This window comes from Numida meleagris, chromosome 19 (genome assembly GCF_002078875.1).
Source record: "Numida meleagris isolate 19003 breed g44 Domestic line chromosome 19, NumMel1.0, whole genome shotgun sequence".
Lineage (NCBI taxonomy): Eukaryota > Metazoa > Chordata > Aves > Galliformes > Numididae > Numida > Numida meleagris.
This window is the reverse complement of record NC_034427.1, coordinates 8869902-8883001: the sequence shown is the minus strand read 5'-3', so window position 1 is coordinate 8883001 and position 13100 is coordinate 8869902. Positions and strand designations below refer to the sequence as shown.

Sequence of the window (13100 nt, the reverse complement as noted above, 5' to 3'; positions counted from 1 at the left end):
GGCTAGCTGAAAAACACCGCTCTAACGAAGCATACCATTTTAATCTTTCAATTCTCAGTATCAACTGTTTTTATGCATGAAACCTTCCCATTGAGATAGTAGTTCCTGTGCTCCATTTTGATTCCTGCTTTGGCCAGCAAATTGGAACAATCAGTTATTCTCACACTCACAGAAGTTATCGAGTTCCCAGTACGTGGGAGGTAACAGGAGAGGTGGTCAGACCCTGTGCTCCCAGTGCAAGGTTCTCTCAAGGAAATCTGGTTTGTCTAATTCCCACATCAAAACTCACAGGAGCTGAAGAATTTGCTAATGTTTCCTAGATGGCAACCTTTCGCCTCAGGATTTCTATCGGTTTTCAAGAGACAAAGAGAATAAATCCTTAAAAGTCCCTAAGAGATGTGCTGGGGAAGTTTGGCCAGAATACTCGAAGCACGCTGCTTGGAGGACAAATAGCTCAGGGTCCATCTGTGGGAGCTCTCAGACCGCAGCTATGTGCCATGGGATTTTCAGACCTAAATGTTCCTTAACCAAAAATGTACTTTTGAAAGAGCCTTTTCCTGCAGCACTCTGTCCTGGCAGAGGAAGGGCAGTACAGTCGGGTGCATTTTCTGTTTTGTGTCTCCTTCCAGGCAGGATGGCTGTGGAATATTCAAGTTTGACAGTTTATAAACCACCCTGATTAGGAAACCTTTGTGCCCTGCGTTGGAGCGATGCAGGGAGGTGAGCTGAGAGAAGAGGAGCCTGTCCTGAGTGCCCGTGGGGCTTTTAAACATCCTGGGTAAAGTTCAGGCCTTCCCCTAGCTCTCTTCCTTCCTCTCCCTGATGCAGGAGGTTTGATAAATTACAGAACACTGCTTTAAAATTAAAAGCAGGAGCCCTGTTTGCCTGTGGAGGAACCGCAGTCATTACATGTTCTGGTGGGGGACTCGTGATGCAGCAGCAAAGGTAACAAGCAGTTATCCGAAATCCTGCCCTGCTGAGAGCTCACTTGTCAGCTGTCTGCAACCTTGTGTGCACCAGGGGAATTAGTTGGGGCCGGAATTCTTGGAGTTGTAAGGTTTCCTCATCCCTTCCTTCTGCTTCTTAGAGTCACAGAATGGTTTGAGTTGGAAGAGACCTTTAAAGGCCAGCTGGCCCAACCCCCCTGCAGTGAGCAGGGACACCCACAGCTCCATCCGTGCTCAGGCTATTTAGGAAGCATCACATGAGAGCAAAAGGTGCCTTGGTGAGCTCTGCAGCTCTCCTTCAGATGCTGCTTGTGAAGTGCATCAGGGTGAGCAAGGGAGTAACTGATGGTGCTGTTTGGAATCCTCTGGTGCCTCGTGGAATCATTAAGGTTGGAAAAAACCTCTTAGATGCCCTCTAACCACATCCCTCAGTGCCACATCTCCACGGCTCTGGAACACCTCTAGGGACGGTGACCCCACCACCCCCTGTGCCGCTGCGTCACTGCTCTTTCCAGGAAGAAATTGTTCCTAATATCCAGCCTGACCCTCCCCTGAGAGCACAAGTCCCTGTGAGCAGGCAGGATGTCAGAGCTGCTGAATCTCGGAATAAAAGTTTCATTCTCAAATATGGGAAATGGCTATTCCAGATCATTCCATCAGCAAGGGAGAATGTATGGCTCAATGTTAAGCTAACTTTTTCTCCCCCTTTAAATGCAGTACACGGTGATTTCTATTAATGGTGGGAGGAAAAAAGTAGCTGTTGTGTCACAATGACTGCAGCATGTGGTTTGTCAAATGAAAAGAGGAAAGAGTACATGTTGTGAGCCTGAATTCTGTACTGTCACATCATTTAACACATGCTTCAAAATAGAAAAATGACTCATTGAATGCAACTTAAGCCTATGCTTGGCAACCTGGAGACAGGGTGGGGAAGGGAGAGGGAGGGACAGACAGAGCATAGAACCTAAAGGAAACTCAATGTGAAATGTTCCCATAGTGAATACAGGCCAGATCGCATAGTGCTTGTGTATCTCAAGCCTCCCAGAAGAATTTTCAGGAATAAAACCTGCATGACTGAGTACATCTATTCATTCTGAGCCAAATTTACCAGCTGTCATGGAGGGGACCACCACATCATTTTGCTGTCCTGGTAAGCTCCAGGAAATGTACTTCTGATACTTTTAATTTAGCTTATTTTGCTGCAGGGTATGCTTGAGACAAGCATCAGTAATGGTCTTTCCAGCTTCTGTCTGCCAGAGCTTTTATTCCCAGCAGATCTGGTTGTAGTAGGACTTTGCTTTCAATTTTCTGTAATATTACCAGGAATTTGGGCGTTTTGCTATTGATTGCAGCTGGGATCAATATCCAGGTCATGCAAACCACGGCCAGGATTTCGCATGCTTCTTTGCCTGAGTGAAGTGCACAGGAGTCCAGGAACAGCTAGCTGTCCACGAGCCATCTGAAGTCTTTCTAGGATCCAGATGTGCTGTCTTGTCCACGGATTTCCCTGGAAGTAGCTCTTTGGAATATGTGCAATGTGATAGACATAAATTATCTCAGTTTTGAGTGTATTCCAGGACGTATCCTTCTATTACAATAGGGAATCCTGAAACAGGAAGCAGAGATTGCTTCTTCCATGCACTCATTAACCTTTAATTGGGCAGTGACTAGTTCTTTTAAATATCAGACGATGAGATAAGGGGCTGGGATACTGCGTGCCATTTGAACTTCCAGAGTTTCTCTCTCATTTGGCTCAGGTCACCGGCCTATTGCCAAGACAACAGAATGGATGTGATCCATGTTTTTCAACAGCACCAAAATTAAATCGGCCAGTATGTCGCAATTTGTGATCTCTGTAGATTTTGGTCCAGGTCTAAGCTCTCGATGTTAACAGGTCGGCCAAGGAGCTCAGACCATGGTGGAGCATGGTATAACTGAAGCTGTCGGTGTGCCTGCCCCCAGGATCTGGTGCTGAGAGTCCTCTCGTTCATTTCTCGTGAAATGAGCAGTGGGTGCATGGCAGGGGACAGGTGCTCTATGGGAATGACGTTGGAGCTGGCACCTGCTTATCAGCCCATCCAGCGTCCTCAGAAGTGTGGCCAAGGATCAGATAGCAGAGAACAAGCTGCCTTCTTTCTTGTCTGGCTGCAGATGAAAGCATGCTGAGAGGGCAGGGAAGGGAGCGCGCGCGCGGTTGGTGCCTGTGTTGTCTTTGTCCTGTGGGTAAATAGACAAAAGCCCACTCCTGCGCTGCTCTTGAGCAGTTATTTCCAATCCTTGGGTGTTCAATTAACAAATAAACCTTTGGGTTGGTTTTCAGGGGCTCCGTTTCCACGCAGCGTATTTGGCTGTCAAAGCATGATTGCGTGTTCCAAGAGCTTGACATCATTTTTGCATCCTTATGAGCGAAAGCGGGTTATGTAGCCTCAACCATGTGTACGGAGCCATTGCTTCCAGCTGTGCAGAAACTTTCCAGCATTAACCTCTTCGGGTTGCTTGTCCACAATGCTGACAGTGTACAGTCTGGCAGCAGCACCCAAGTTCGGGGTAGCAGAAAAACCAATGGCAACTTGTGAAGCTGCCATAACACATCTGTGCTTCTGAGATCTTGCATCCCTGGGGCATTTGATTGAATCTTCATCTTCTTTTCCAACATGTTTTTTTCCATTTCTCTTCATTTCTTTGTCTTTTCTCTCCTCCCTTTACCTGTACAAAGCCTTCCTCCCAGGAAGGAACCTTTGCTCATTGTACCAGAGGCTATCTGATGTGCTTTCTACCCTAATTTCTCCATCAAAGAAGGGCAGAAAATGGGGCTTTTGTGCTGGAAAATGACTGAACTCTTTGAAAGGGTAGATAATGGCAGGACAATGGGAAATGGTTTTAAGTTGAAAGAGGGAAGTTTTAGGTTGGATATCAGTGGGAAGTTCTTTACTATGAGAGTGGTGAGGTGCTGGAACAGGCTGCCCAGAGAGGCTATGGATGCCCCATCCCTGGAGGTGTTCAAGGCCAGGTTGGATGGGGCCCTGGGCAGCCTGGTCTAGTATTAGATATGGAGGCTGGTGGCCCTGCCTGCAGCAGGGGTGTTGGAGCTTGATGATCCTTGGGGTCCCTTCCAACCCAAGCCATTCTGTGATTCTGTGAACTGTCTTCTCGTGTGCTGTCAGGTGGCAAATTGCTCCTGAGGGGCATATTTATCCCCAGAAAGAAAAGAGAATCAACTTGGAAAACAAGTGCCGTGGGCAGTCTGAACTGTTCTTACATTGAATTGAACCTGATGTTGTAAGGTCTGACGGCTTACAGAAGGAGTAGCAGCTTTTCCTTCAACACCAGAAAAACAAGTCTTTGCAGTGTGAAGTGACAGCTCTCCTTTTTGTCCACATCTCCAGTTAGGAGTCTTCAAAACTAAGGTGAAATCCTTACTCTGAGCCATCAGACTATAGCATCCACTGGTGGCCACAGTAAGCTTTGCTGGAAAGACCCAAAGGAGCGGTGCAGCTAGGCAGCCACGATGTATAGTTAAATCCTGTCCATTAAAGAGCTATTTGTAAGTGATTTATTGAGTTTTCGTGGTGTTTGGCTTGGCAGTGGTTGCAGAAGGAGTTTTTGTAGCGTTCAGCTGTGTGGTCAGCGCCGTTGTGGTGGTTACAGGGGTGAACTGCCTTTTTGGTCACTGGCGCAGGCATTCATTTACATCCACAGTCATGGCAACTGCACATAAAAGCCAGAGATGCCTGCCAACATGATGCTGTCCGTAGATTTTGTATTAAAATCTGGCACGAGGCTCTCTAGATTGAAAGAGGCTGTTTCTGCATAGCAGCGGATGCGGGACCTGCAATATTTATTTATTTTTCATACGTGGATATGTGTATACAAAGGGATTAAACTAATGCCTTAACGTTTTAACAACTCCTATAACCCATGCAGTGGCACTTTGAACTGCTTTCATACGGTTAAAACCTGGCTCTGCTCACACGTTGTTTAACGCAACCGTGCACTCCAAAAACCTGTGCAGCTGTACAGAAATGGCAGCAATGATTGAATTTGGCCCTCCCCTCTGCTTCCAGCTGTCTGTCTCCCTTCCCCTCATCCTTTTCCTAGCTGAAATTGTAACTTTTGGGTGAAGATCACTGTGGTGAGAGGTAAGGAAATACCTTTGAATATTGTACGTGTTAGAAGCACTTGGTAACTCTGGGCAAGAGATGTTCTTGAGTTACCTGCTGTGAGCATCCCAGCTTTGGCCTAATAATCCCTTTAAATCTTAAACATTAAGGATTTTTCCATGGCCACCCAGCAACAGAAATGCCCCAAGTCTCTCACACTGTGATTTCACCAGCTGTATTTTGGTTTCTTGCTCTGAACAGGCTGCTGAACAATAACCAGATAAAACATATCGTGAGAAGATCCTTTGAAGATCTGGAGAACCTGAAGTACCTGTGAGTTGGTAGCTCAGTAGTCTCTTAAGCTCTTTGAAATTTAACAGCTCGCTTCTAACGTTTTCCAGTGAAGGGTGCGCTTTGTGCGCTCAGAATTTCTGGATGTTAATGTTGCAGCTGTAAAACGTTGCCCTTGAATCCAATCAGAAAGCTCTGCTTTGGAGCGAGGCTCGTGGCTCTTTCCTGCGTCTTTTCAAATGAGGCTGCTGGGCGGTTGTTCTGATGTGTTTTTCTCTCTCCTTTTGAAAGCTACCTTTATAAAAACGAAATCCAGAGCATCCAGCAACATGCCTTCCGCGGACTGCGCTCCCTGGAGCAGCTGTAAGTATACACGAGTGAGCTGCTGGCTCGTCTAACCCTAATTCTACACTTCCAGTTGTGGAGAGCACTTAGCGAGGAGTGGGAATGTCCAGCTTTGTTGTCCAGCTTTGCAGCATTGCCCTGGCTTCATCTGCGTGCAGCTGGTCCCAGTATTGATCTGGGTTAGGCAATACAAGGACTCTTCCTACCGACGTGCTGTATGTTTTCTCCCAGCCCCAAACCTCTGGAGCATAGGAAGAGCCCAGCTGTGCTTCTGAATACCTTTGCATCCGCAGACCTTCCAGTGGGAGGAAAATAGGGACACGTACAGTGGCTTGAATTAGAGTGCAGCTGCCCTCCTGTGTTTGCCTGCTGTGACTCCTGGAGCACACGGTGTAGGGTCTGGCTGCTCTCTTCAGTTGAGAGCAGCAGTTGTGTTTTTCTCTTTTGTTGGAAGCAAATGGGTGAAGCGCAAGCTGAGAGCTGAGGTGGGCGATTTCTGAAAGCCGCCAGGAAGGTGGTGCCCCCATGCACTCAAGCATCTGGAAATTCCAATGGGGAGAAGGTGATGGAGGCAAACAAAGTTAAGGACCTTCCCTCCAAGCTGCATGGCAGTCTGCGATGAAAGGAGCCTCGTGTGTTCTGCTGGCAGCTGGAGCCTGTCACAGTGACGTTCCTGCATTCCTTCATTGCCCTCCTGCTTATTGCAAATCTGTGTCTCTTGTTCTGTCAAAGTAGTTTTGTTTTTTGACTGTTAGTGCTCCACGCTCGAGATGAGATGGGAAGACTGAGGTCTGACTCTTTTAATGTGTCTTGCTAAACTGGGATTCGATTTTTCATGTCAGGTGTCACGATATGTTATGTGCACGTGGGTAAATATGTGTGTGCTGGAAAGAATGTAAGCATGGGTGTTTGAAGTACAGGCATTATTTGCATCGTTGGAGAACAGGCAGCAAAGGTGAAACCACTAATTCATGGATTGTGAATGACAGAGTTGGTAGGGCTGGAGTGTGACTAGCAATTTTCCTGCAAAAGGAGTAGAGTCCAGCTTGTTCTCCAGGCTGACAGCAGAACTGGAGAGGGCATAACGGGAAGCTCCAGCAAGCTCAACACTCGCTGTGCTGCTATCCTGGTGTACGGGATGGGTTTCCTTCATCCAGCTCTGCAGTGATGCCTGGGAGAAAACATAGGAAGCAGATACCGGCTGGGTTGTGCTTGCAGAGATGGTGCTGGCCACAGTGATACTCTAACAATGAGCGTTCCAGACTTGATGTCATGGATAAAAGGAAAAAAACAACAAAACCACAAAACCAACAAACAACCCTCTGAAAGGCCCATCTGTTTTCAGTCTCTCAGGCAGGCATGGTTCCAGAAGAATTAGCTTTGCTCAAATCCAACTCCATTTTCCTGTACCTCACAGGCCAGCTTTTCAAGGAAAAGTATAACCCACTTGATGGACAGTATCAGATGTTTTCCTCAAGGCCCAAAGCAGTGACAGCAGATATCTCAAACTTATTATAGCATGTGCATTTTCCTCTCCTCACACTTGCCCTCCACCACAGAGTGTGAGTCAGTGAGCTTGGTTCGTGCTCTGACAGCGAACCATGCATTGTGCCTCCTTCCATTGCAGATCAAACAGCCGTGTGGAGGCTTAGGCAATTATTTCTTAATGCGGTCAGCTACAATAGCAGAACAAGTATTTGTAGATCCATGATTAATCAGTTTCCACTGTGAAATTTATGCCTGTGTAAAATCAGGGGGAAGAGTTTTGGCAGCGTTCAAAGTGCACTGAAATGCCTCTAAGGGTCAGGAACATTTCAGTTATGTTAGTAATGTCACAGCAGATGGGAAGAGGGAATCTCAGCTCTCTTGGTGTGTTACTCTTGGTGTATTGCTGCAGACCTCAGGTTTCCTTCCATGATGGCTGGAACGGATGTGGGACAATGCAAGAGGTCTCCTACACCTCTGGAGCAGCAGGTCGCTTGGGATTTTAGTGGAACTAGCAATATTCATTAACAAGAGCAGGGCTGTTTACGCTGATGATCCATTTAGATCGCGGTGTTCCAGCTGACTGCATCTCTGTCTTTGGAGAACGTGTTTCTGTCTGCAGAAGCTGCGTAGCCTGATGGCAGCAGGTTCTCGATGACTCTGCTCTCACTGGGTGGATTCACTTGCTGGGAGCTCTTGTCAGAAAAATGTGGGCTGGAAGAGACCTCTGTGTGTCCCCAGTCCGACCTCCAGCTCCAAGCAGGGCCAGTTTTATCAGGTTGTTCAGGGCCTTATTCTTTTGTACAATTCTCAGAAAACTCATGATCCCTCTTAGAAAGGCTGACAAGTGCTTTATAGTGTGGCAGTCTGTTCCTCACCAACAATCCAAGGGGGGCTGAGGCATGAGGGCAAGGTGAGCAAAGCTGCAGTGATGATGGTTGGATGAGGAGCTGCAGCTGCAGGCTGTCCGTGCAGCTTCATCCTCACACCCAACGATGCAACAGGTTCACAGTGATAGTGGTGACTGTAGGTTAAACAGAAGAGCAAATCCGACCTCCTCAGTGTTTGCTAGAGTTTGTAAAGAGTGAGAGTAAATCATTTGGTTTAGGGGAAAGACAATGCTGGCTGCTATTTTTGTAAGGGAAAATTAGAGCCAATGAAGAAAAGGCTGGCTTCTGAACAACATCTGCCCTAAGATGTGCAGTGACTGATTAGGGGATATTGGTGCAGTGATTCGGAAAGATCTGCTGTCTTTTAATTTGTGATCTGTAACCCTGTCCTTTGTGATTTTCTATGACAGCTACCTGCACTTCAACAACTTGGAAACCCTGGAGCCAGAGACGTTCAGTGACCTGCCCAACCTTGAAAGGCTGTAAGTAAAGATGGGACCTTTCATGTGAGCAAGGGGGGAGAAGGGGAAATAAACCTTCATGTTCTGTAATGCCAAGCAAAGTGTGATGATCTCCAAAATGGAGAGAAATGGGAAAAGCATCCTTAAAGATGCAGGTTTTATGCACTTGCAAAGTAGGATGGCTAATGAGATTGCGAAGGGCTTTCTCATCTTGTGTTATGTTTCCATCTAAGAAGGGATAAATCTGTAGAAAGTCAGTTTTATTCCAACTGTAAGGTCAACATTAGTCACTGCTGGGCAGTGTGGACAAAGTCCCAAGGAAGTCTAACAAGAAAAACACGCATCCCACTTGAAAGCAATGAGGAATCAAAGTCCTGTGTCTCCTGCTCCCTAGTGCTGCTTGTAGTGACAGTAGAGCCATCAGGAAAAGGGCAATGATTCCTGCTCCATAGTGAAACCAACAGACACCTCTTTAGTGCATGCAAATATGCCTTACGTCCATGCATGGAGGGAAAATAAAACGGAGGGATCCAAACACCCTCGGGAGAAGTCAGACCTGGATCAGTACGCCGCGGCTGATCTCAGCCTCTGTGTTTGATCCAACAAAAATTCTGGATTTAAATTTCAGAGGAAGGTTTGTCAGCCTCCAAGCCGGGCAGCTAGGCTAACACGCCTGTACACGTGCGTGTGCAGACAGCTGCGTGCAAGCACACCGCTTTTGTATTTCTGTTCTGTCCCACCATCTACTGCGATGAATTCTTACCTTTAGTAAATGGTCTTTTGTGAGTATTAGATGTAACGGATAACCAAATTTTCTCCTTAAAGGAGGGTTAATTATTCCACCCTGGTCCCCGCTGCTGTGTTTCAGTGCGATCGGTGTTTTTTTTTCTAACGAGAGAGTCTGAATTGGATCTGCTCACGGAATTGGGTTAGTAACACTGAGTCTGGGGCATGAGTTGTCTGCTTCTGCTGGAGCCTTGCTCCAGTGACTGCCCTGTACAGCTTCCATGTCATGTGCAGGGGGGAGAAGAAAGTCTCTTCTAAACCAGAGCTGACCCAGGTGCAGAAGTCACAGGGTGGGTCCTGTCCTCAGGGATTTTGTGCCCTTTCTCCTCCCTCTGCAGAGCATGGAGCAGATTAGCTTTAAGGCTCCAGTTTAAATCCATTATATCATGCCTTGAGTCACCATTTCCAGTACACACCCGCTCTCTGCTTTGGTGTGCTGCATTGCATTCACAAAGGAACAAAATCCCTGTAGCTCATGGAAGCAAACACAGTCAGTGTAAAAAGTGAGCTCCATCTTGGTGAACAGCCTTTGTACTTAAGCTGAGTTTTGACCTAGGATGTCACCATCCGCGTAGTGCAAATACTGAATAATGTTTTGGCATGGGTTCTTCCATTGCAGATTCTTGCACAACAACAGAATTTCCAGGATTCATCCAGGGACATTCTCTCAACTGGAATCCCTCAAACGACTGTAAGTGAAAAACATTGCCTGCAAAGAGCATTTGTTTATCTTTGATCAGGTGGCCAGGGCCTGAGGAAAAATGTGCCTGGTTGGCAAAGCTCTCAGTTGTTGCACTTCTAAGGCCACTGTTAAGTTTATAAAACAGTTTTGGTTGGACGCAAGAGCTGATTTAACCAGTTAGTAGTTACTTCACACTGGTGTCTAATTAAAGTCTAGCTCTAATCTTCTTACAGCTCGCTAATGCCCCAGGAATGAACGTTCCTGGAAAGTCATCCCAACCCTCTGCTGCCCTACATGCTCTGATCCCATAAAGCATCCTGCAGAAATGTGGGATGTCCGGGCCACAGATGGGATCTCAGTCATGTCTTCAGATCAGCGTCCTAACGTGGAAGGGAAAGAATTTGCTCAGCGGGGTGCCACAGTGCTCAGTTCTCATCCCGTGAAGGAAAGCCCTGCTGTGTTATTCCCATGTAACCTGACAGTCTCTTAATCTTGCATTTTGCTTGCTTATATCCCCTAGTACTTAGATTGAGTTGGTCTTTTATGATCTATGGAAATAAGTTCTACGATGCTTTTTGGGTTTTTTGGCTTCTTACCATGATTTTAAACTGCAAGAAAATAATGCGCTTCTCACCACAGCCCTCTGCGATTTCTGCGAGCAGGTAAAATGCTTCATGTTTCTTGAACAGAGAACAGCTCATGAAATTTTGTCTGCATATGTCAGAGAAAAAGATGTAGTGTCTATGAAATGCCCCATCGTGGCCTCGTGTGAAATCTCACTTTCTCAGATGTTTGTCCATTAAAGCATGAGGCTTTTCCCCCACGTATTTATATGGCTAAGACCCATCTCCCATAAAACTGTCTGTGGGGAAGGAGACATAAGCTAATCCCGCAGCAGCCTCCTTTGTCCTTTCACACAGCCCTGCACGTCGTAATGAGGTCAGCAGGAGGAAAGGCGCGGGTGCAGCAGGAGGTCACTGGTGCTCCCATTCCACATGTGCTGCAGCAATAAAAGTTCTTACAGCGGTGCAGAAATGCTACAGAGATTAATCCCATGCACCCTAAAATCATGGAGGTGTTTTTGCTGATTTTGGTATACTCCGGTAATGGCTTATGCAGGGGGCTGTCACAGTGCTGTTATTCCCATGTGTTCACTTGAATGCACTGCATCTTGCAGGCTATCTGGTTGGAGAAAAAAAAAAGGGTGTTCTTATAATGCACGTTGTGCTTTGTGCTCCTGCAAACGAACTGTGGGATTGGATTTTAGCACTGAGGCAGTTAGATGCACAACGCTATGGTTGTGGGCTAAAAGGAATGTCTGCCCATTGTGCAGTGATAGCTGAGCTGAGAGCTCACAAAGCTCTAGTAGAGGCAGTGCTATCAGCCATTCCAAGGTTAAAATCTCCATTATATGGGAAGTTTCAGTATTTCATATTTTCTTTCCATCAAATTAAGCAAAAAAGGCATAATCAGGTGTAATAGAATGGTTTTCATTTGAAACTGGAATAGCTGAAAGACAAGAGATTTTCAGCAAAATCCCTCTGACTTGGTTGAGCATCCTATCTAAATGCTGTGGGAATGAACTATGTCAGATTCCGCTTTGGCATACGATCGAATGCCAGGCAGGGCGGGCACGTGGGATGCTGGGGGCTGACATGCCTTCCCCTGCTCCTTGCAGGCGGCTGGATTCCAACGCGCTGCTCTGCGACTGCGACCTGCTGTGGCTGGCCGAGCTGCTGCAGAAATACGCCGAGCTGGGCAACATCCAGACTGCAGCCACCTGTGAGGCCCCGCGGGAGCTGCACGGCCGCTCCATCGTCACCCTGACCGCCCAGGAGTTCAACTGCGGTGAGTGGGATGCAAAAACTCCACGGTCCCAGGGCTGGGCTCTGGGCTTGGAATTGCTTCGTCTGTTTGGGAGTGCTTGGTGGGCAGTGGGCTGACCGTGAGCCAGCAGTGTGCCCAGGTGGCCAAGAAGGCCAAAGGCATCCTAGCTTGTATCAAAAACAGGCGTAGCTGTCTGTAGAGTTGAATTGGCACAAATGGGCCCATGACCTCTAGCACATGGGAGGAACAGAAAGGGTCTAGAGGTGGCAGCTGGGACACGGAGGATGGGACCTGCTGCCACGGACTGTGCTGCACCACAGAGCCATTCCTGGCACTACTGGAAATCTGTCCTGCTTTAGGCATGGGTGCACAGTGAGATGTCTGTCAAATTAGCCAGAGCACCTGTGGTGGGAACATTTTGCTGGCATTAGGCTATTATGCTGGTATTGTGCCAGCTGGGGAAGACAAATGATGCATAATGCAGCATAAAGCCCTAGCAATGCAGAGAGTTGATATCTGAGTCAGGATGGAGCCTGCTGGCATGGAGCTGACCCACCACTTCTTAGCAGATGTCAGCCAGCAGCACAGATTTGCACTGGATCAGCATTTTGTGCCACGGTGCTTTTGGTCCCACGTCAGCATCCTGGAGGTTGGTCACCAACTTGCAGGCTGAGGAATAAGTGCACAGACCTTTCACCGAGCAAGGTGGCAGGTTCTCTCTTAATCTTATGAATAATCCAGCTGTTTTCACTGGACTACTGGTGAGCATAGAGATATTACATGAGGAAGTGTTCTGCTGAAACGAGATCAAGAGCTTCAGACCATGTGCGTACATTCCTTCCTATTTTAGCACATCCCTTGAATGTGTTTGGCTTGCTCAGTGCATGAGTACATCTTAAAACGAAGCACGTAGTGAAAACCTCAGCTGAATAGGGTTGGCCCTAATCAGGAACATAATGAATGAAATTCTGTCAAAAGGGAAGCGGTGTGATTTGCAGAGAGCTGGCACTGTTCAGATGGAGCCGGCAGTTGCTGAGAGCAGTGGGCTGCCAAGGGCAGGAAAATGACCCATGTGAGGATGCCACCAACTCTTTGCTTGTTTTGAAGAGCCAGGGGCCAACTCTTGATGAAGCAGCATATGGGCAGTGTGTGTGCCTGGGCTGTGCAGGAGGCAGCCACTGACAATCAGAGTGGCCACACCAATCCGCAAGGGCACTTGGGCTTGGGATGCTGTTCCACTGCTGGCATTGTTTGTTTTGCTGATGCTGATAAGAAGCGTTGGGCTG

The 13100-nt window shown here is 47.4% G+C and overlaps 1 protein-coding gene across 1 annotated transcript in view; it reads left to right on the top strand.

Moving 5' to 3' along the window:
• The window catches only part of LOC110408020 (peroxidasin homolog), a 43092-nt gene that overhangs the window by 11151 nt on the left and 18841 nt on the right, over positions 1-13100 (top strand). The window contains exons 3-7 of the mRNA XM_021416337.1: positions 5309-5380; positions 5630-5701; positions 8469-8540; positions 9925-9996; positions 11666-11835. Of these exons, the coding sequence (XP_021272012.1) occupies positions 5309-5380; positions 5630-5701; positions 8469-8540; positions 9925-9996; positions 11666-11835 (458 nt within the window). The remainder of the gene's footprint in view (positions 1-5308; positions 5381-5629; positions 5702-8468; positions 8541-9924; positions 9997-11665; positions 11836-13100) is intronic.